The 24,941-nt window shown below is 27.2% G+C and overlaps 1 protein-coding gene across 1 annotated transcript in view; it reads right to left on the minus strand.

Moving 5' to 3' along the window:
- Positions 1 to 9,140: 9,140 nt before the first annotated feature.
- The window catches only part of LOC107447937 (Ras GTPase-activating protein raskol), a gene marked incomplete in the record, with an annotated part of 312,540 nt that continues 296,739 nt past the window's right edge, over positions 9,141 to 24,941 (minus strand). Inside the window, 14 exon segments of the mRNA XM_043040826.2 lie at positions 9,141 to 11,582; positions 12,497 to 12,699; positions 13,344 to 13,443; positions 14,664 to 15,006; positions 16,314 to 16,581; positions 17,768 to 18,230; positions 19,699 to 20,033; positions 20,111 to 20,230; positions 20,567 to 20,657; positions 21,658 to 21,882; positions 22,968 to 23,083; positions 23,293 to 23,355; positions 24,573 to 24,652; positions 24,739 to 24,835. Of these exon segments, the coding sequence (XP_042896760.1) occupies positions 11,321 to 11,582; positions 12,497 to 12,699; positions 13,344 to 13,443; positions 14,664 to 15,006; positions 16,314 to 16,581; positions 17,768 to 18,230; positions 19,699 to 20,033; positions 20,111 to 20,230; positions 20,567 to 20,657; positions 21,658 to 21,882; positions 22,968 to 23,083; positions 23,293 to 23,355; positions 24,573 to 24,652; positions 24,739 to 24,835 (2,766 nt within the window).

Consider the following 24,941-nt stretch of genomic DNA (forward strand, 5'->3'; position numbering starts at 1 on the left):
TCGTGACCAAATTATTAGTTTATTTTATAACAGTCATTGAGCAGCCCACCCGGTTTCGAGTTTACTACTGCTAATAAATACATAAGTGGGCGACCTTTGTGCTAAAATACAAACTAAGGTAAACAACGTTAAAGAGCACAAAAATATTATTAGTTGCACTGATGAAGGTTGCCCTTTGAGCATCCGAAAAAGCTGTCTGCTTTTAATATTTTTGTGCTCTTTAACGTTGTTTACCTTAGTTTGTACTACTACTAATGTTTAACTTCGTAGCCTTGTAATTTTGAACCCAACCCAGCAGACAAGAGAACTCCAGGATCAAGTAGTGGAATAAATTTTTGCCTTCGTAGAGGACGATTTGATGGAACAAGCCCGCATTTGAGTTACATGGAGAGGAAAACCACGAAATCCTCCCACGGTTAGTCTGATACCAAGGGAACTCTAATTCATGATCCGCCTACCACTGACGATATTTCACGTCAGCACTGTGGTCGGTAAAAGCCGGGTGTGGAATTCATATCGATCAGCCATCACTGGGATTCGAACTCGGTGCACCTCATTCGGAGGAGAATGCTCTATCCCTTGAGTCCAACTTTATTGAGTAATAACTCTGCGGTAGGTACCAATTTTCCAATTTTATTAATTGGTACCAATTTAATTGATTTGCTTAAGTTTAATCATCTTCAAAATGTAAATGGTAATTCAATCGTAATTTTTGTAGAAAAAAAAGGAGACAAAGGAGATTGAGGGTTAGTGAGCAAAATGAACAGGTAGCGGAGCCTTTCAGTTTTTTAAATAATTGTTAAATTATTAGTTATTAACATGCGTACTTAAAAAAAATAAGAAAAACATTTTTCAGCATTAAGAAATAATAATTGAAAACTGTCAGCTGGAATAGAACCCACGATCTCACAGTTTTATGTTAGATTTCATAATCATCAGCCCCAAATATACACACTTGCCTTGCGGGTATTTTTTAAAATTTTTTTTAAATTTAATAAATTAAGTCATTTGGATACTTGACATTCTTGAAAAATGCTTTCCAAATTACCATTTTTAACGTTTATAACAAGTATCTTCAGTTTATTTAGAAGTAAACCATAATTCGGCTTATCTTATTCATTTTCAGCTTATGTATATGCACCAAAAATAAATTCAAAATTAAACTAGATATAACACAAAGACTGCAAATTTAACTGTCGGATATAAAACCTTATTTAATATTGAAAATGATAGAACGATGAAAAATCTACATTCCTCGAACTAAATATTTTAAAAATAGTCTGTTTTAAGGTCATAATATTCGTAATTACCTTAATAAACTTTAATCGTAATGTCGGGGTTCCGCCGATGGAAGACATTTAATATATCAGTGGAACACACTAAAGCTTTATGTCAATTAGCAAATTAGTTTTAGAATTGCAATTATAGAATAATTATTATAAGATTATTATAGAATTAATATAGAATTAATAATTATTATAGAGTGAAAGGTTTTAAAAGACAAATATTTGTTAATGTTTAATATTTAATCTATGAAAAAACATAACACATATTGAAATCTAACGAATAGCCCCTGATAAATTTCGTGACAAAAAAAAAAAAAAAAAATTGAAGCTTGATTGATTTCCGGATTTTAGAAACACCTTCTAGTTTTACTATTCAATCAAATTGGTTTCGATGTCTTTCATCCCACATGTCTCACTAGTGATTCAGCATAATTTGATATGCTGAATCACTAGTGAAACTCACTAATGAGAATCACTAGTATCTTAATATTAATTTGTTTGTGACAGTTATTTTTTTACTACTTTTTCGCGTATTAATTGTTAAAGTATTAATTGTTTTTTGAATTGACAATTTCAATCATCTTTTAGGTAATTAAAACTGCAGCATATCACATGAAAGTATTAAGTATATATCATTTTTACAATAAAGTAAAATAAAAAGAATTCTAATCCTTAGGAACAGATATAGAATAGTCTCATGATCGAATGATGGAACATAATTACCTTTTAAACAAATCAAATTTTTTTTAACCTTTTAAACTAAAAATTTGCTTATTTTTAAATAATTTATTAATACTCAAATTATTTAAAAGATGATACGACAACGAAGTTTTTTATTTTATTCTGTCATTTATTTATATTTTTTCCATTTTTTTATTTATTTTTATTTCATTAAATTAAATACACACGTTCAAAATAAAAGCAAAGCTGTCAAAATTTCATATCTAGTTTCGATTTATAATTTTAAGAAATTGTTTCGACTTTGATTAGGAAATTTGAAAGCCTTATTAATGAAAAAATTGAGAAGCCTTAATAATTTTAAACACATAATAGCAACAAAAAGGAGTTAAAAATAGAAACAAATATGATCAATAAAAAATAAAATCATAAGCTAACTAAATAAATTAATTTCGTGTACGAAATATAATATTACAAATTAAACATATTTCATATTTAGGGGAAACATGGAAAATTTGGTCATACAGGAGTTTTAAACAATTTTTTCTCATGTTTAAACATTTTTTTAGCTGATGATCATTTGATTTCAATGCTCTATTAAACAAAATTATATGTTGTTTCTGTCTATTAGCAGCAAGTAAAATTAAAAGAAAATTACATTTGTTGTATCAATTTTATCCAGAACAGACCAAATCAAGAGTTTTGGCAAACAGGCCAGTCAAAGAGGGAATTGAATAGTGGCCCGCCATTTAAATAAATGCACAAAAATATTTCATTGTATATATAAAAAACTGCGCAAACCTTTCACGTTTTCCCTAAAATCAAATTTATTTACCAAAATTGATTTAATAGAAACATTTGCTTACCTCCAACGTGAAAGATTTATGTCTTCTTAATATCCTACGATAATATGATATAGAAATTCCTATTTATTTCTATTTTCCTCTTAAAATTGATTTGAAAAATAACAAAATTAAATCAACTACAATAATTAAATAAATTAAACAACTAGGCTAGTTGAAACATTTAGAATGATTAAAGGAAAAAAAAAGCTTTTATAATAAATTAGAAAAAATTTCTAAATTTTGCAAGAGAGAAAAATTTGAATTGAACGAGTCCCAATTTAAAGACACTATGGAAATCTCAGGATAGATTCTAACAAGACCCTCCCCCTATTTACAGCCTTAGAAATGTTTTCTTCGTAGAAATTTATGACCAGAAATCAAACAAAAGGGTTGTTCTGTGGATATCTGATATTTCCGAAGTTAGGAAAAAAGAGCCCCTAGGCAATATCAAGAAGCTAAAAACATTTTCTCACAGTGTAAATTTGACAACTCTGTGGGTGGTAGCTACGAAAGTGGGGATATTTTCATGAGTGGAAAAAGCGTTTTATTGCTCTTTTGGTTAGAAAAGTGAAGAATAACCATTATTTTATATTTGTAAACACTTCGATTAGATTTTGAAAAGCATCCGACTATGTAAAAAAGAAAAAATAATCTGAATAAATCTCTGAATAAAACTTTAAAAAAAGAAGAAAAAAGTGGGATTTGGGGGCCCTCTTGAGTTATAAATAATAAATGAGTTAGAATTAAAAAAAAAAAAACATTTAATGCAATGAGATTTTAGACTTTTCGGGGGCCCCATCTGAACTCGGGGCCCTGGGCCAGGGCCCATCCTTAAAAACGGCTCTGCATATAAGTGTTGATCAATAATGCCTCATTTGTTCTGACAGAAAATGCATATTGATCCCACTGACACCTTACAGGTGCACCATCATCTGCCTGGGTTGGAAACATCTGCTTGGTTTGTTTAGGGATTGGGAAGTGAAATAAAAGAAGCAAACAAGAAAAAATGCTTATCGCTACATTCCTCTCAATAGATGGTTTTAAAAATCGGTGTATGTATTTATTTTGAAGTAGAAATTTTAAAATTATTACAAAGAAATGAAGAAAAAAATCAGTCGAAGACAGAAAATTTCATTATATCCAACTTCCTCACTTTTTTGGTTCACTATATCCCCAAAAAATAACATTATACGTGTATAGCAAGGCACGGGACCGAACATTTCGTTCACTATATCCGGAAGTTCACTATAAACCGTGTTCACTATAGCGGGGTTTGACTGTATTTGCATTTAAAAACTATACTCAATTTATTCGGATTTCTGATCGTAATTGTTCCATTTTAACGTCTTAATCACCAGTCATTATAGATTTAACATCAAATAAAGATAATAGGAAAGAAACTGAATATTGATTCTTGCAAAGCTCTTCATTTATTCAACGTTCATCAATCAATTAAAAAAGATGATCATTCAATATTAAGGAGATACAAAAAGGCAGAAACTCACTACTTTGAATAAAATATAATTACATACCCATTAAATAATCTTTTATTATTTCTTGATAAGTTCTGATTTGTCGCATTCTTGAAATGAGCGCTCCATTTTATTACCACGTTTATATAAACTTGCCTTCGTGTATGTCTGTCCGGGTGGAATTTTGTAATCAGTTTTAAACTAACTTCCCGACTAGCTACAAACTTCAAATTTGGCACATAGTTCAGGATTGGATGTGCATGAAAATGAAGAGAAAAAAGACATACAAAGTAAAATAAAATTAAAATTTTAAAAAAAATATTATTTTCGAGATTGTCTTTTGTTGTCGATTCCATTATTTCAAATTAGTATTACATGTCAGGTGAAAAGATTTTTATTGACGGAGTATTTTTATTGGCTGAAAAATCCCGTGATAGGATCCAGTTTTTCCTCATTCATTTCCAGATTTTTTTGGTTGTCATCAGCATAAAACTAATGAAAGTCGTAAAGGTATTGTAAGATTTTTGTATCCCTATGTTAAAACGAAAGTTCTATTATTTTAGAAGTGGTCTTGTAGTAGTCTTGACTACTCTTGACTAAGAAAAATAATCTAAATAAAAATATATATTTTTAAAAACCACGTTTTTTGTAGTGAAGAATAATAATTAAAAAGTAATAATTTTTAAAAAATATAAAATAAAAATTAAAAAAATTATAATTTAAAATAAAAAAATTCAAAATAAAAAATAATATTTTTAAAAACCACGTTTTTGTAGTGGAGAATAATAATTAAAAAAAAATTGAAAAACGAAAAACGTGGGGCGCATGAAATACATAACAGTACATATACACATACATATACACATTTTCTTACTCATACACATGCACAGCCACATATACATCCACATACATATGCATATACACAAACATATTCCACATCCACATTCAGATACAATTACAATTACAGATATACATACACATATTCTCAAGAGCACACATACACACACTAATATAACATTACTCTTATGTATTTCATGCGCCCCACGTTTTTTGTTTTTCAATTTTTTTTTAATTATTATTCTCCACTACAAAAACGTGGTTTTTAAAAATATTATTTTTTATTTTGAATTTTTTTCTGTTGTGTAGTTGTCGACCCACAATTTCTAGGGGGGCTCAAAAATTAGTAAAAAGTCTAATGAAAGATGTGCTAGCTTTGGATTGGTTTAAGTACTAAATAAAAAAAATTATTACAGCTTACAATAAAAATAATTCAGCTATTTAGTGACTTTTAGCAAAAATCACTGATTTCAACTGTTTGTGTCGCCAAACTATTTTTATTTTGACATAACATTGTTTTGTTGTTTTATATTTTGCTTTAATTTATAAATACGTAAACTTTATCTTAGAAAATTAATATTCATGTGTCTGCTTTCAAAATTTCTTAGAATGTGTCTCTTGAATCATGCAGTTCAATAGATTCTTTTTCATTGCTATGATTACTCTTCAGTAATTTGATTTCAAAACATTTTGTAAGGGACCCGGAAAATTTGGTGAGGCCTTGGGCCTGAATTTGCCTGGATCGGTCCCTGCATCTATTGAAGTACTTTTATCTATCGTAGGGTTTACCTTTTTCAGATAGACACGTGTCTCACGAGCCCAAGTAGCATTAGCTATTTGTTTCTTTTTATTTTGCTTGATTTCTCTATTATTTTAACACTGCATTTAGTTTTTAACTTCTTTTCTTTGAGTACGTAATGGAAGTTGCGTTTAGAGCAGTATATACTCTTTCATTTCTAAGTGATATTCTTTACATTTAGCTAAAGCATGATTTCTGTAATGGTGTTTATGAAAATTTTGGGAGAATTTTAAAGAGGATGAATATATTGTGGGTTTCAGATCTCCATATTTCTTTTCTTTTATAATTAAAGATTTAATTCGTCCCAAAAACATAACTTTCAGAAGGAGTAATACTGATTGAATATTTTATAATATTTGAATATGTTTTAATAATATTTAAAAAATATTGGATTTTTGAAAAAAAAAAAAAACTTTTGTTTAAGTTCTAAGTTTTTAATATAATTTAAAAATATTTGTTTTTTGAAAGGTGTTAATTTTGAACATTGATTTTCAATATCTTTTACTCTGTTTTTATCTTCGTTTCGTAATTTTTTTTATATGACTATCGTTTTAGAATATATATACAAAAAAAAAAAAATAATAATATCATTTGCGACTAATCTTTTCTTACAGTCAATCTTCAAATCAAAATCCGATGTTCAAGTGCAAATTTACAAGCGTGTAGGTCTGCATTTATATAAGAAAAAATAGTTTACTTTTAAACTTTATCCTAATGTTAAATTTCATTGCAACTCAATTTCAATGACCATAACACTGATTTTAAATTATTTTATTTCATTTTATTTATTAATTTACTTTTAACTTTTTTAAATAGCTCAAATATTTTAATTTCATATATATTATGTAAAAGTATTAAATCGGAGCAGATTTTCAGTTGTCGACCAGCAACATTGTTTATTTGTTGTAGTATATTTATTACTTAGTTGACCGAAAAAAATTTGTATCATTTTCTTAATTATATGTTTAAAGTTATTGCTTTTGTAAAATTTAAGCACCTTTTTTTTAATAATAGTTATTTTGTAATAAATATAACGATTATAGAAACCGTAGAGAGAACTAATTTATGAAATAAATTGACCTTTGAAATCTAATGTTAGCCTTTACATACACCACTTAATTTGTTATAAACTAACCACCAAATAAATAAAAAAATTCATTTAAAATAAATAAATTAATCATTTTGACAACTAAGTGTCAAGATTTAAATGAAGGTTAAGAAATTACGAACAAAAATTGAATAAAATGTTAATGAAAGATAAATACGATGCAATATGTAAGGGGGAAAAAAAAATATTCCACAAAATAAAAATATACCATAATCTCTAAAAAGTGAATGCAGCAAAAAAAGATGGAACAAAATTGGAGCGTTTCTTAGTAAAAGTTTCCTGACTGAATATAGAGGAAGAGTTTGATTTGAGAGTCACTACTTGAAGACCTCTAAAATATTAGTATAATTCAATTGGAGTCGAGCAATTTTGAAACAATGCAGTTATTATTTTTTTAAAATTGAGACTGCTATGAGTTCTTAATTAAATGCTTTATTCATATTTCACTGAAATATAATACACTTTACAAAATTTCTCTGCTTAGCCTTAAATGAGTTAATCATATTTTTAATATAAGATATCAATGCTGAGTTATTAACAAATGGGAAAACAGATTTTCGTCAAAGTTGTTAAGCCAAAATAAGAAACTTTGACCAAAATTCAAAAAAACATTAATTTTAATAGTTTTCAAATGTCAGCTTAGAGTTTTGTAATATATGAACCCAAGGGAAAACATGTTTAACCCACTGAACATTAACCCAAAGCTAACTTAAACAATTTTCTGTTCTGTATTCATAACTGTTAAATCTAAAATTTTATCTCAACATTTACTTAATCCTAAATTCAAAAAGCCAACTTTAATTGTAATGTAAAAAGTTTTGTTAGACACCAATATAAGGGAAATTAAATCTTATGTTCTAATTAATCAGAAGAGGCCTGTTATTCACCCAGACTAAACTGTTAAAGGGGTGGGAAAATTCTAAATATGCCTTTTAATTTGAACAAACTGACACTATTTGGTAGCACCTTTCGGCACATGTAAAATACAGTGGCGGCACCCCATTGCAATTTGAGATATAACGTGTGCACTATTTTACATTCTCCATTAATATTTTGTGACATAATTATGTAAATACAATTCTGAAATCAAAAATTTTTGATAAGTATCTTAGTTTTTATACAATTAACGTTAAAGGAATATTTTAGCGTTTTCCAAATAGGCTTCATCAATTTAAACTGTAATAAAATTAGATTTTGAATAATCTAAAAGCTGAAAAAACGTGTAGAGTTTTAATTACTTACTCATAAGCACAAATTTAAAAATTACCAAACGCTTTTTCATCTAATCTACTAAATGAACCCTTTTATTTTCTACTTTTTCGAAAAGCATTGACAGGGTGCGTAGCCAAATTATTCAACAAAAAATAAGCACCTTTTAAGCACTCAATAAATATTTTTAAGCACTTAAAAAATATATTATAATTAGTCAGGGATGGAAAGTTTTTGACAATCGACTGTTTTGTCTTGTTTTAACCGTCATGTCAAAAAGAAGGAAAAAAAAACCCCTTTGGCATTGTTTTTGACAATTGTCAAAAATCATGAAATTTTGAATCATGTAAAACGAATGGCGTTTTCATACGTTACGGACTGACTATACGCAGAAATAGAATGGGGTTGAATTAATTATGAAAACAGATAAGGAAAACAGACAGATATTTTAACCGTCATGTCAAAAAGAAGAAAAAAAAAACCCCTTTGGCATTGTTTTTGACAATTGTCAAAAATCAAGAAATTTTGAATCATGTAAAACGAATGGCGTTTTCATACGTTACGGACTGACTATACGAAGAAATAGAATGGGGTTGAATTAATCATGAAAACGTTGAATAGAACAATGTGAACTGCGTCTTTTTGCAAAATTCGAAGCGAAAATAAACATAGTAAAGGGAAAATATCATTTTGAAAAAGGGAAAATTAAGCACTTTTTAAAAACACCCAATGAAAAAAAGCACCTTTAAAGGCTTTTAAAAAACGAAAAAAAAGTACCTTTAAAAAACGCAACGCATCCCGATTGAGCTGTCTAATAATGCATACAGTTAAAAGTTTAAGTACAAAAAAATTTGAAGAAATTAAGTACTGTAGTGAAAAAGTGTGAAGAAACAAAAATGAGGAAAATATTTTTCAAAAAATTTATTTCAAATGTCAATTTTATACATTAATGTATATGCTACATTTACTGAACAATAATGCAAATAATTTGTATAAAAAAGGGTTTGAGTAACATTCATCAAATCTCTCTCATTCAACAAGTTATCACTGGTATGACAAATAATATTTTACAGTCAATTCTGTACACTGTATTGCATAGATTGAGGGAACATTAAAAGTGTGCTTGTACGTCATTTACTAATACAGAGCTTGCATAGTACTTTTCTTTTTTATGACTAATACTCATGACATATGATTATTTACAAATGTATTCAATACAAAACAAATGAAGACATTCAAAGCATTTACATATTAATTTTTCACTGAAATAAATTTTTTTTTAATACAAAGTAAATGCAGTCTCGAATTTTTCGATAAACTATTTGAGGACTAGATAATGAAATTTTGAATAAAGTTCCAATTTTTTGGATCAACATTTTATTTTATGAAAGTAGCACTTATTTTTAAATAACATAAAATGCAATATTAAGTCTATCATCATCACAAAATATTCAAATGAAATGAATATATTAGGATGTATGATTTGTTTATGTCAAACTTTTAAATATGATTTAAGATGACTTTTTAAGTAGTATTAAATAAAGCAAATTGAAATGTGAAAAATGAAGTAAATAAAAATAAAGTTAGCACATTTTTCCTCACGTTTACTTACATTTTTCTAAAGCATGTGCTCAAGTTCAATGTTTTTTACAATGCAATTAAATGATGAAAAGTTAAAGAGGTTCAAAATTAATAATTTTTAAAATAGCATAAGTTATAAATGTTGCATACCACTCTTAAAGAATAATTTTGTGAGGGAAAATCCAGAGGAAAACTTTCACAACCATAAATGAAACAAATGTACATACTAAAATAATGAGTGTACATATTTTATTTACAAATATATTTATATAGATATGTACAAAATAAAATCACTTTGCACGTACAAATACACAATAGAATTTTATAACAAAACTGAAAGCATTAGTAAATTTATGATAACAGAACAAAAATCTAACTTTAGATATTTTATCTATTTGGTAGTAGTAAATTAAAGACTAGTTCACAAGGACAAAGAATTCAATAAGTAGAATTGAAGTAGAGCTTGCCAATTCAAATCTATATATCTCAGAATGAAATAATTTTTTAATCAGTATATCTGTGAAAAAGTTAAGAGGGAGATATATCATGGCTATTTTACAGCTTATTAAAGAAAAAAAAATAGAATTAGAGAGTAGATATTGTGATAAGTATGTAGATATTATGACATTAGTTGATAATAGTTTGATAGGAGACTCATTGAGAAAACTGTTTTTGAACTTGAAAAGTTTTCTGCCTAGTTGTGAAATTTAAGGCAAAATTTTGTGAAAATTATTGAAATATATAAACAGAATTCTTCACATGAATTAAAAAAAGAAGATAATATTCCTTGCAAGTATGTTATAATACATAACTTATTTCTGTGGTAAAAAATATTATTAATAGTATTTCTTAGTGAAAATTTAAATTTTCTTCTTTTTAATGAGTCTTTTGTTTCTCACCCCCTTCCAAAATCGACTACAAACATTGTCTAATAATTTTAAAAATTTCTCATTTTCAGCAAAATTGTATTTAACTCTTGACATTAATAATCTCTTTTAATAATACCACATAAAATTTAGGAATCTCTTTTTTATTCCAGACATCTTTAATTTCCATTTTATATTTTAGAAATCTCTCATTTTCAGCAAAACTTTTTTATTCCAGACATAAATAAATCAAAAGTTTTTGTAAATTTTTGGTACATACTATAGAGATACAAGAAAATAGTGTATTAATAATATTGAAAATTTTTCATACATACTTAAAAATTAAGACATTCGTATTTTAATATTATTGCAGCATAATAGTGAGATTTGAGACGAACAAGCTCTACTGCACATCAATTTATAGCAGCAATTTCAGGTTCATATACGTGGCATGCATTTTAAAATAAACAGGGAAGTAAAAACAGACCACATGTGTTGTGACAATTTACCCGTTCACGATGACTTGCTTACTTCTTCTCGAAGCCCTAAATAAAGTGAAAAACGCACTAGCGGCTAATATTTGGTCATATGTTTGAACAAAAAAAAAAAAACTCACAAGTAAGAGTGCTCAGGTAATAGTCAGCATGAACTGCTTTTAAAGCGTGTATCACCATTTTCAATGACTGCTAATTTGGTAGGAGATGTTGGAGATGAAGAAATAGTTCCATTCCGTAATTGATAGCGTTCTTTTAACTGTGCCAGTGCAGCTAAAAGTCTTGTGTTTGCAGTATCTAGAGTCTGTATTTTTCTTTCTTGAGCATCAATAACTTTTTGCTTTGAAAATATAACACCTTGCATTTCCTGTTGTTCACGACGCAACTCTTCTTCAACTGTTATTAACCTGATAACAAAAGTATATAAGAAATCAAGTTTAACAGACAATTTTTCTATCATTTATTAAAAAGCTAAAAAGGCAAAATTAAAAACAGTATAAGGGTTCAAAATTAATATGTTAAAACTTAATAATATTTTAAATTTATTAAAAGAAATATTATGGCTGAATAAATATCACTATAGAAAATCTTAAGCAAAACATAACGTAAGTTTCATGCTATTATTTGCAATCATTAAGATAAACTTTTTGCAGTTTGCTGTAAGTACAATATTTTCCTCAGAAAGATTACCATCTTTCTGAAGAGGAATTTATTGAAAGGCATAAAAAGCATATTTATAAATAGTGGTGTATTTAAGAACGAAGCCGTAGAGACTTAACCTTCAGTTTTTGTATTAAAAAATAGAAAAAAATATTCTCTATAAAAACACAGCCAGTAAGTAATGCCACACTGCATTATACAGACAGCCACAGCAGGGGAAAAAAAAAACGATTCATAGCTACAAACACACTAGAACCTTGCATTGTGAGCATATCCATTCTGAAAACAATCCTTGTAATCCAAAATACTTCTATATGAAACCTGATAAACTGACCACCTTTTCTTCTTGATCGTTATGATTAAGCATCTAATTGTTGATCAAAAAGTGGTCAATTCACAGTATTAATATGAGAAATAAACGAACTATAGATGGTTTATTTAAAATGATTTCTATTCATATAGAATGATTAATTTAAATTTATATCAAAATGTGTTTCAGTTACTTCTACTAAAAAAAAATTATTAGCATCTTTTTTATTATTTGAATGATGGGAAGTCAGAGTTTTTGAATAACATAGTCCTAATAACTATTATATTAATACTGATAAACAGTTGATAGATACATAAAGATTTAAGAAAGAAAAGAAATGCAATGAAATACCTTGTAATAATATTTTTCATCTGCTGGTCTTTTTCATCTTGTTGCCGGCGTATCCTTTCTTCTCCGGCTTCAAGCCTTGCCTGCCAATCAGCCACCACTTTTTCTGTAGCAGATTCTTGTTTGGACAATTTGTCTTCAGCGTCTTGAAGTTTTGATTGAAGTTCAGACATAGATTCCTGAAGCTTTTCAATTTCTTTCTCATACTGTAATAAATGGAAGAATTTCTACAAATGAAGTCAAATGATATACAAATAATTAAAAAAATAATTTGAAAATATTGATATTTGCACACATTATAAGTTGCACAAACAAATGTTCAAATTTACTATTTACTTTACTTTAATTTTGCAAATAAAAAATTGTTTTACAAAACATCTAAATATGTTTCTGAATTATATTCATATATTAATGAAATTTATAATAATTTAAATGAGATTTATATATCACAATTACTTGGAAAGTGAGATCAGAATATAACAGGCCTTGAATGGTTATTAAATCAAATAAACATAAAAAAAAATTAGAACAATAATTACAAAACACCTCGAAATCTTCATTAAAAACTAAATGTTTTAATTAGTTCAATTTTTTTAAAAATCATAATATTTTACTAAAAATTTCAGAAACAGGAAATTTTGCGAAGAAAATCGAAAAGTCACATAAAAAAAAGTCATATAAAACGAGAGGCCACACTTAATTTACTTTAATATTATAATGACGGGGTCTTACTAATTATTTGTATAATTCATTCAAACAATAACCCTTAAAAGCCTTAGACTCATATAACATTCTAAATGGACTTATTTCACTTTGATTTTAGAAAAACAAAAAGTGGTATATTACTTACATCTTCCATTGTTTTTCCATTATTGTTTTCAGACTTTGAGTTATCATTAACAGGGGTACTAGGGTGTGTAATTCTATTGTCAACTTCAGTCATATTTGTCCTGGAAAATAAAATAAGCGTCAACAAAACACATTTTGAAATCTTTCACATTTCATAAAGGTTATAAAGGAATCAGTTGGTGTTTGTAATGACAGAAAGTGACATTTATTTTCACTTTCTAGCTGTGAATGCATCCTCAACCCAAAGGACATTAATATTTTGCATTAATATTTAATTTTTAAACATAAAAATTTAAAAATAAGGAAGGAAAATTAATTTATCTTTACAACTCTTAAGTTTTGAAATTTTTAAATAAAATTTCAATTAGCACACGAGTTTAATAAGAAACTCACACTTTGAAAATCTAAAAGATAAAACACAAGCTAAGATAAAAGATCTCATTAATAAAGCAAAAGCAAATAAATAATAATATTCATGGAAAGTTTATTCACATTTGAGATAGCTTTTTTCCCCATGAGAAATTTAAAGTGTGTTATTGGAGATTGATAATAACATTTTAATTATTGCATTGCGTAATTAAATACAGATAATTCTAGAGTCAAATAAATAAATTATTTAATGCAATGCAAACTTTAAATAAAATGAAACAAAAAAGAAAGAGGAAATAGTAGTAAGAACATTTCATTTCTATTTTTTTTTTTTTGGATATAAGTAACTAACTGTGATTACTTAACATTTTTTCTTGAATGCAACTTGCATATAGACTTGTGGAATTTTTTTCAAACAGATAGATGCAATAATCCTCGATAATTAATAATAGTCACAAATACAGAGGTGATTGCGAGCCTAATTTAAAAATCCTGAAAATTTCTAGATAAAATTATTAATGACACATTTCAAAAAATTAACATCTTTAACATAATATTTATGTATAAGTTTACTTTTATCTCTAATCACATTTATTATTCTACCAGAAAAAATATTTACAAATGAAGGAGATGCTAAGTATAAATTATAGTTCTAATATTTTTGAATAAAAGAATCTGTATACATAAATGTGATCGATGATTTCTTGAAACTTCAAGACCTTGGATTTCCGGATAGCGAAAAATCTGGCTTGTTTTCGGAGTACAATCATCTCTACAAATAGTTGCGGTTAGCTAACTGCAATCCGAATTGTTTTGTAAGCGCAATCATCTCTGCAAATAGTTCACTTCTCACAAATAAAATGTTCTTACAACCATTTTTTAAAAAAAATTTCTGCAGATAAGTAAGCAGACACGCATCATAAACAATTTTAAAATATCTATACATTCTTACGTTTGTTCTTGGTCAGGATTTGACAATGTTAAATTTAAATTTCTTTTCTTCCTATGAGAATGAGATGGGGTTGAAAAGCATTGCTTGTGATGATAAAAGTGAAGAGATCTAGTAGGATGCGACAATGCTCTCGTGGCTAACCTTGGAGAGCATGCTATAGTTGCACTGCAACATAAATGAGATCCTCCTGAGTATCTAGGGTTGGTGCGAGGGGCTGTGGATTTAAAAAGGCTACGTCTTTCACAAGGAGGGGTGGAATTGCAACTAGCAGTGTCTGATGAAGATGAACTTGATGGACAGTGACATCCATCAACTGACATTGTGAGAGATGAATCAGCATTGGCTGAAATAAGTAAGTAAATTTATTATCAAATACATTTTAATAGTAACAACTACATACAAGTTATAAATAATTTTCTTATTTATATCATTAAATCATTATTATATTATTAAATTTTGTAACATGATGCTTGAAAGTTTGCTAGCGTTAAAATTAGTACTAGTACCGAAACAAAATAATGGTCCATAGCGCAATGCCCGAGTAATTCTAAAATTTTTAACTTTGATTACTGAAGTCATATCGTAAAGTTAAATTCATATAAATAAAAGACTGCACACAGAATACAAATCACAGCTTTACAACAATTTAACGAAAAATTATTTGCAGTGTAATCTGTTGAAAAAATAAATGATTTTAACTATTTATGTTTAGTATGATACATTATTCAATATTATCTCATTAAGTAGTTAATAGTTTTAATCAGCTACAGCATTTTGAATTAAATGGTAATTGAAATACTTTATACAAAATGTAACATTGTTTATTACTAAATTTGCAGATGATTTTCATTTCAGTTAAGCACAGGTGATATTAAAAAAAATAAAAAAATACAAAATATATTTTTACAGGGCCAAATCAAGTTGCCTGTTCTAATTCATTTAAGTCAACAAAACTAATTCACATTATTTGGTAAATTAATTTAAATAGGCAATACAGCAAAAATTAATGATACTAAAAAATGAGCTTCAATATGTGTAAATTATTTTTTAGATACTAATAATGAATGACCAATTTATTAAGAGTTTTTTTTTATTTTCATTTTTGTATATCTATAATTAAATACATAAAGAAATTTTATGAAAGTTTTCTTGATAAACTCTTCAACAAATTTCATTTCATTCTAATCTCAATAACTGATTACTGTTATTGACAATTCTAAGACTGGTTATTTTCCAGGTATAATACAGGAATTTTCCAGGAACTTTCTCTGACTATTCCCTGCATTTTAGAGTGAAAATAAAATTCTCTGACAATTCCAGGTTTTCTCTGACTCGTGGAGCCCTGTTTTAATTAAAATCATCTTTTCCAGATAATTGAAAGTAAAAATGTTACAATGTTTCAGAGATTAGCTTTCAAAAAACAATAAAAAATTGGACAATTTTTAATAATCAAGAATAGTCTGATTTAAAAAAAAAAATTTTTTTTTTTTTCATAAAAATTTCTTATATAAATATATATATATGTTCTATTTCTTTGTTAAAGGCTTCTATAATGAAGCAAATATATATTTTTTAATTATGTGTCAGCTTTTGATGCCTAATAACCTTGTACAAATAGCTATGCATAAAAAGTATTAAATAATTAAATACCTAATGAGTTTGGTCCAAAGACTGATATATCTTCAGCACTGAGACTGCTGAAAGAATTGAGCTGAGATAGACGAAGGTGTTTCCTAATTTGGCGATTGCACCGATCCCATGTTATTGCACCATTTGGAGTTTGGAAATGATACATAGGATTGTTGAAAGCCAAAGGTGGATTTTGAGAAGACTTATCTGGTTGAAGCTCAGGATCCACTGGAGAACTTGATTGACTATATGGAAATGACTGGTACCCAGAGGAAGCAACATTCGACAGCTAAAATAAAAAAATATATCCAATTAAAAGTTTTCAATTTAAATATCATTAAGCACTTGAGCAAGCATTTTTAAAATAACAACTTTAGTTGTATTTATTTATGGGGCAATATAATAGTTATTTGCAATATAAAAATAGCTGTATGAAATATAAATAGCAAAATATGAAGAAAAATAAAATTAGCCTAAATAAATTTAAACAAAAAATAAATTGAACTTATTTTCTTTAAAAAAATAAGACTATTCTTATAATCAAAATTCTACAAATAAAGATTTATTTAAATGAATTTAAATTAAAGTGTGAAACATTTGTGAAAAAAGAGCAAGGAATAAAAAAAAAAAAAAAAAAAAAACNAAAAAAAAAAAAAAAACCATTTTAACCTTTCATGCAAATCTTATACTGCTGTTTTAGATTTTCCAATTTATAATTTACAATTTCTTTTTGCACTTATACCAGACATTGCACTGATATTCATCTGCTTTAGAATAATATAATTGTAGGTAAAAAAATTACTTAAACTGCTTCAAGCTATCGTTATATTATTGACATCATTCTGAAGAACCAAAAGAGAAGTTAAGATTGTAAAATAATAAATTCAAAAATTTTAATTAATTTGGTAAGGAAAATTTCCCCTTTTAAAAGTTTTTGGCAGAAGTAAATATGTTTACATATGAAATTTGCAATAAAATATTTAGAACTCACATTTTTTGAAAAGTTTTTGGCAAATGTAAATATGCTAAACATTAAAGTGTTTATCACAAAATATTTATAATGAAAAATATACAATTCAAACCATTACATAATTTTTAAAACTGATTTAGAAACACAAAACTATCATACATTTGCCAAGTATGTTTTTAAAATACTTTTATTTATTAGAGAATTGCCTAAGTTTCTCAGTAAGGTCAATTTTTCAACGATTAACTGTCCGTTCACCATAAAAAAAAATCGAAAGCCAAATTATGGCAATGATCCATTTGAACTACAGTTTTTCCATATAAATGGAGTCTTACCATAATTTTACCACCTGGTTTCATGATACCAACCACTTTGTGCCAATAACCATCCTCACATCAAGGCGAACGGTGGATGAACAGTAATCAACTTTAGACTCAAACCGTTTTAAATGATTATGTGAGACAAATATGAGAAAAAAATATTGCACAGATAACTGTTCGATTCTTACCTGGCTAATAGATATTTGACTTCCTTTGTGGTTAGAAACTTCCATTTCTGCAGAGGTATTCACAGTGTCTTCATTACTCTGTCCATTACAAGATACACTTCGTTTAGCAGGTTCCTTGTCCCGCACTCTGCTCGGCATTCTGGAGGCTGTGTTGGTACCATTAATATTGGCATTAGAGAGTATAATGCCATGATTCGGGTTGTTCATCGTTGGAGAATCCACAGGCTTTTGATGGTGTCGATGATTAGGTGTGGAGAATTCGTCAGAACTTTTGATCTCACCATAAATGCAGGATTTGGTAAAACGAGGAGAAACCGGTTCAGAGTTGTGCGTTCGAGAGCTCTCTGGGTTACCAGTCAATATGAGACCCTTGTCAGCATCAAATGCACTGCACAAAACATAGTCATCTGATGTTGTTAGGTCAGAAGCCGCCCTCTTTCCACTACCTAGTAAGTAGGCATTGCTGAAATAAGAAAATAAATTAAAATAACTATTAGGGAAATTAGTTTTAAAAGTTATTTATTCAAATACGGAGTGCCTTAAAAATGACCAACAATTTCTTGCATTCCGTGCAGGAAACTAGGTAGTTATTCTAGCCAAATTTCAAAATTTTTCAATAAATTACATTGCTAATTATTAAAAAAAAAAAAAAGTTTCCTGCTACACGTCAGATCATTCCAACTGCAAGGGTATCAGTTAGTTTTGTCCTAAGGATAAATCACATAGTTGCCCCAAAGGTTGTAGATCATTTGTCAGGCAAACTTTATACCTAATTATATTTGGTGAAAAGATACTTTAGGTTTTCCAAAAGAAGGCAGCAACTCCAACATTTCTATCGATTTCAATTTTTAATTAATTTTTCATATTGTTAATCATTTTTGGGACACCTAGTGCATTATATGCTGCCCTATTTGTACAATAACAAATCTTACATGCATGAACAATTGAATATATAATTGTTTACAAACATAAATTATCCTGATAAGAAGAGAGTTACATGTTACTGATGTATTCGGATGTTTGGTAGCCAATTCATAAGTTGTCTAGCGAAACAATTTTCCCTTGTTATAGAATCATAGGGAGAAATACTTGTACTCTACTTTACATTCTAATTATACATATATTTTTAAAGTACTGTGAAAACTTAGGAAGGATGCAAACTTACTAAATTTACGAATTTTTCTTCTTTATAACAAAAATGTATTTTTTGGAACAAGTTTAGGGCAATTCGTAAAATTATTAAGTATATTAAAAAGATTATGGGTTAGTTATTTATTCATGATGGGAAAGAAAATAGTCCAACTATACTCATTAAAGCTGGTAAACTGAGACGTATTAACAAAGAGGTATTTGTGCTGATTTCACGGTAAAATAATATTAAATCCTATTACTTTTTATTTTATTTTTCTAATTAGAGAAATACTAACATATCGGTGCATCTCAAAAAAAATCCTGTGATTCCTCAATTATTGACTCATATTTATTTAATAAATTATGAGGTATATTTAAAATATTTATCAAGAATATATTCTGTACCAGTCATGCAATACCTCATAAAGTATTACAAATTTCAACACAAACCCCCTTTTAATATCTAATCTGAATTTTTTTAAGAGGCCATAACCTATCCTTTTTGAAAGTATTTACTATAACATTTCATGAATACAGTTTAGGTTTATCCATTTATATATGTATGTAATTCTAATATCATTATCTTAATAATAATAAGATATTAATAAGTCAAGACAACAGCACAACACACTACAGCTCGCAAGTCAGAGAATTCATGGGAACCAATGATTTGCTAGCATATATACATATAGCTTAGCAATAATCAAAAGTAAAGTTAATAAATGCTTTATACACATAACTAGAAAAAAATTTTATGCCTTAAAATTCATTAAAATATAAAAAGATTTCAAAAATCTTACCGAGGTAAAGTCGAAGGTCTATTTGCATGCGTCACAGGTGTCATCTTCTGATTGACAGTGGTCAAGGAATGGTAATCTGTATCAACATTCACTGTACGGACAGAATTCATAACATACGTTTGTACTATCTCCCGATGAACATTTTTCATATTGGAATGATCACTAAGTTTCAGAGATATGTTTTCGTTGTTTATGGAGTTGCTGTTGTGGTCTGTGTGTGTGCTGCTGGTGCTAGATGATGGGGTTAGTGACATTTTCGCCATCGGAGTACGTCCCAAAGCAGCAGATATTCCGTCGAGTATCTGCTTCAGAGTATCGAGATGGTCGTAATAGCACTAAAAGTGAAAATTATCATTAATATTAAATGATAAATATGAGTAAAATATTAAGAGATAGAATTGAAAATACATACTTTTTGATTTACTCTAGGTAAATTTTCTGTCAGCAAATTGTGCAAAATAGCCATTTCTTTACCAATATCTATATATCCATCAAATTCATTTCTTTTATTGAACTCTTTGGTGGGAGGACTCTAAAAGTTAAAAGAATGAATAAGAACTTAAACTGATAGGTAAGCATATTTTCGAACTACAATTTACATGGTCGCTAAAAAACAAAATTGAAATATGAATTTATAATCGTATTATCATATTAGTCCTTTCCAATTAATAATGCATAAAATCGTTGCCTCATACCTATATTTCTAGTCTGGAGCTTAAAAATAGATTCTTTTAAAATTGTAACTCTTTAAAAATAATTGATTGATTAAACAGTAAAGAAATGAATGATTTTTTGAAATTCTTCTTTAAAATAATACTATTATTTAACACAAATATATTTCAATATTTATAAAAATGACTAAGCTTACAGAAATCTGACGCAGAAATGCCTTCATTGTACTCCATTCCTTTTCAACAAAGCCATTCATGAACTCCATAAAGCTTTCTTTACCACCAAACCTGCAAATTTAAAAGAATTTTTTTCTCTCTAAAAGACAGCTACTTACAACTTTAATAATTTTGTAAATGAATAAAAATTTATATTTATATATATATATATATATTAATGCTAAGAAAAACTTATTCACTAGGTGACAATTTAGTTCTAATTTTAATCACTTTGAACTCAACTCAGAAAACAATTGAACTCTGTATGATGGGAAACTCATGATTAAGAATGAATTCAGAGCTTAATCATTTTATTGAAATAAACAACTATTGCCAGGACAGTTAATGTTTTTAGAAATTGGCACAGAATAAATAGGAATAAAGTTTATTTTAAATTTAGGTAACATACAATTATAAAATTTATAGTGTAATAAGTAACAGTTCATAACACGAAGAGCAATTAATAATAACTATGGTTTGTGTTAATTACTTATAAAAAAATAAAAATTAATGTGTTTATTATATTTGATCTTTTCTAAATTACTAATTAATTGTTAAACTTAAGGATATTAAGAATTTTTTGAAAACTTTCATATTTATACCTAAAGAGTTTACTAATAGTAAAATCTTTTAAAATGTTAAAAAAAAACCCAAAGGGTTGCTGGTTTGTACACAATCCCAAATATAGTAGAACCATAGTTCTATAGTAGAATATTGGTTTGAACCTGTGCTTATCAGCATCACTTTTAATGTGAAATAGCTGCTACCATTCTTGGCATCAAATGACACTAAACTTCTTAACAGAGTGAAAAAACTATTCTGATTTTAACAGTACCACTGAAAATATATATTTTTTTCTACTTTAAAAAAAAAAAAAAAAAAAAAAAAAAAAAAAAAAAACACATTGAAACATTGCATCATAAACATAATCTAGTTCTTTTTACCTAAATTGCTGACAGAACCTATAATTATATTGGCTTTATACATATAAGAGAATAGCAATAACTAAGAAAAAATGTTCATTTACAAATAAATAGTTCTACTTGTTAAGTAACTATAGAAATTTTCATACCTGGTGAAGTTGGCTAAAGTTTGTACAGTTTTAGCGACCAATGTCAAATTTCTTGCAGATTTACCCTGAGGATACTCTTGTGAGAGGTTGAAAAGACTGGGGGATAAAATTGCTGGACAGAGAAATCTTAGGAAAATGGATGCACTAATCAGGTTATCACACAGTTCATCTTTTCCTGCAGCTGTCAATCTTTTGCGACACTCATGGAACACTTCCCTCAGCTCACTGCAAGGAATTCAAACAAAATTTAACAATACAAGAATTTAATGTTGAAACTGTAAAAAAATTTTTATTTATATAAATAGAAGAGTTTATGGTTTTAAGGGAAGTGAATAAACATTCTAACAAATAAACACCAAGGTGTCCAAATACCAGACACCCTTGGGATCAGGACTATGACAGAGAAGTGAAATTTTCGGATTATTGGGGAACTTTTTGAAATCGGTATTGTAAATAAAGTATGAGTAAAATTACTCTAAACGATTTGCGAGAATAATAAAGTTTATTAAAATTCCATACTCCTGTTCTCTAAAAAATATTGATTAATAAAATTTGTTTTCAGTTTAATATTTCTTTCCTAACAGTTGAATTTTGGATTCAAAGCAACAATTTCATTAAACTGAATATAAATAAGATGTTTTGTGACACAGGATCAAAAAATTAAAACAGCAATTGGGTTACTTAAGCAGTAATAAATATAAATGTGATCTGAAAGAAAAATGGATAATCGTAGGATCAGATGATCGAGCATCGGATTATCGAAGTTCTTAACATACACGCTAAGAACTTTATTATCTTTAATCAGATGTATCCACAACATTTGAATAATCAAATCTAAATTACAGCCTATAAAATAGTAATTGCACTGGCTTTTAGCTTTACACAATTAAAAATAAATTTAAATAAAATAAATCTTAGGTAGCAAAATTAAATTAAAAAGAACTAGCTAAAAAGTTATGGTAAGTCATTATGATTTTCAAAATATATACAAGGTTAAAGAACAGAATTAATTAAAATAAATTTTTTTAATGAAAAAAGCAAACAAATTTAAAGTACCCTAATACTTTACTGTTAATGCAAGTTAAATTTTTTTTATATGCATTTTTGATGAAAATTTTTTTATTATATGTTTAGAACTCAAATATATAAATAAAAAAATTTATTAAAGATATAATATATAGATATTTAAAGTTCATAGAAGAAAGAACTTCATTAAAAAACTATGCATAATTATCACTATAATTTCAAAATTTTATATTTAATATGAAGCTTTTCCTTTGTAATTAATGGAAGTAAAAAAAATTACTTACTGTGGAAAGTTAGAAGCAGAGTTAATAATTTTAACCCAAACCATTTCAACATATGTCATTAAATGTGACTGCTGTCTAAGCAATGCTGCATTGTTGGTAACTTTCATGGGGTCAACCTAAAGACATGAATAAAAATGAAGTACATTAGTTCCTGGAAAAACTTCTACAGCCATTAAAAAATAGTATACAAATTTTTAAGTTAAGCATTTAACGAAGAGTTCGGAAATAAATACAAAACAAAAAATTATAAGAATTATAATTCACAATAAAACACATCACAATAAAATTATTAGTAATATAAAACTATAAGTAAAACATTACGAACCTCACAATCGTCATTAGAATCCAGTACCATTCGCAAAAATAGCCCCAAAGTGTCTTGTAAATACTAAAAAAGATTTATAAAAATAAATTGCTTAAAAATTTCATTTGGAATTGATAATCAATAGTAGAAAAAAAATAAGAAATTACAAACATGATTTAAAAATTATTAGAAAAATTCCAATAGATAGTTCTTTAGTACATGTAAAATGGAACATAAAATGTACAAATATTGATGTATTTTAAATGGAGTTTAAGAACCCCAGTATATTAATTAAAACCATACAAGAGTATTTATATGAGACGAGGGCAATGTTTAATGAGTTATCATTACATGATATTTTGTACCATATAATTTCAAATAGAGATAAAAATAGTGAAAATGACAGTAAAAATAGAAAAATAAAGATTTTTTTTCTATAAATTCAGTATACATTTTCAAATTTGATGAAAAAGATATCTTCATCATATCAATGTTAGAAACATGTTTCCATTCTAACATGTTCCTAAAGATGAACAGATTCTTTTTTCTATTCTTCTATCTTTTATTTTAAAGACGAGGTATGTGATGTTTAAGTTCAATTGCAAAAAAGACTATACTGTTGTAAACTCAAACTCTACATACTCAAATTAAAGAACCCTAAAGTATTTAAAACTAAGTTAGAGGCTAAATAAAAATAGAATATATACAAAAAATAAACATTACTAGATTGCCTTGAGGTAGTAGAACTTATTTACCCAAAATGAAACATCCCTTAGAAATAGTGACATTCCATAACTCATACTTCTCTCAATGAATAAATAAGGTTTAATATATCCCATTGTATAAATATTAACAATCAAAAGCTTATAACTTTAGATGTTAAATTTATATCATTGTTATTTATCATTTGATTCATATACTATAAATTAAAAATTAAATGTACAATTTTTTATAATCCATCTATTAAATTTTTATAGTATATACTTATTTTTTATCCATTTATTTGTCAAAAATGTGACTTATGGAAGATACTTTGAAATTTGTATTCAATTACAGATAAAAAAACAAACATTTGCAATCTTAAAAAATCTTAAAGTGTTATTTTAACAATTTAAAATCACAAAACTAACAAAATTTGATAATCATCAAGACTAATGTTGAGTTATCTCAGGAAATGGTTATTTTAGGCAAAAAAAAAAAAAAAAAAAAAAAAAAAAAAAAAAAAAACTAATGTTCAAAAAATTTAATCATATCCCCAATAAATGATGCATGATACTGATTTCTAAAAAAGTTATACAAACCTTATCTCCTAAAAGTTTCATATAAGCTTCTGTGCCTTTGGTAGCTAAAGAGTTTCCTCTAAAAGTCAAGTGAAGATCTCCTACATTCAAAAAAAAAAGTTTTAAAATAATTTTTAAAGACAATGAAATAAGAATAATTAATTTGAAATTGCAAAAAGAGTTGTACCAATTTTTTCAACATCAGACATAACTAGTTCTGCTAAAAATTCTTTAGTCATATTTTCTTTCTGCATAATATTAATAAGGGTGGTTGCAACATCCTCCTATTAAAATACATTATACTTAATAAATAATACAATAATTATATTATTAAATAAATGATACTTATACATAGCCAAATTATTCAACAAAAAATAAGCACCTTTTAAG

Source organism: Parasteatoda tepidariorum, chromosome 1 (genome assembly GCF_043381705.1).
Source record: "Parasteatoda tepidariorum isolate YZ-2023 chromosome 1, CAS_Ptep_4.0, whole genome shotgun sequence".
Taxonomy (NCBI): Eukaryota; Metazoa; Arthropoda; class Arachnida; order Araneae; family Theridiidae; genus Parasteatoda; species Parasteatoda tepidariorum.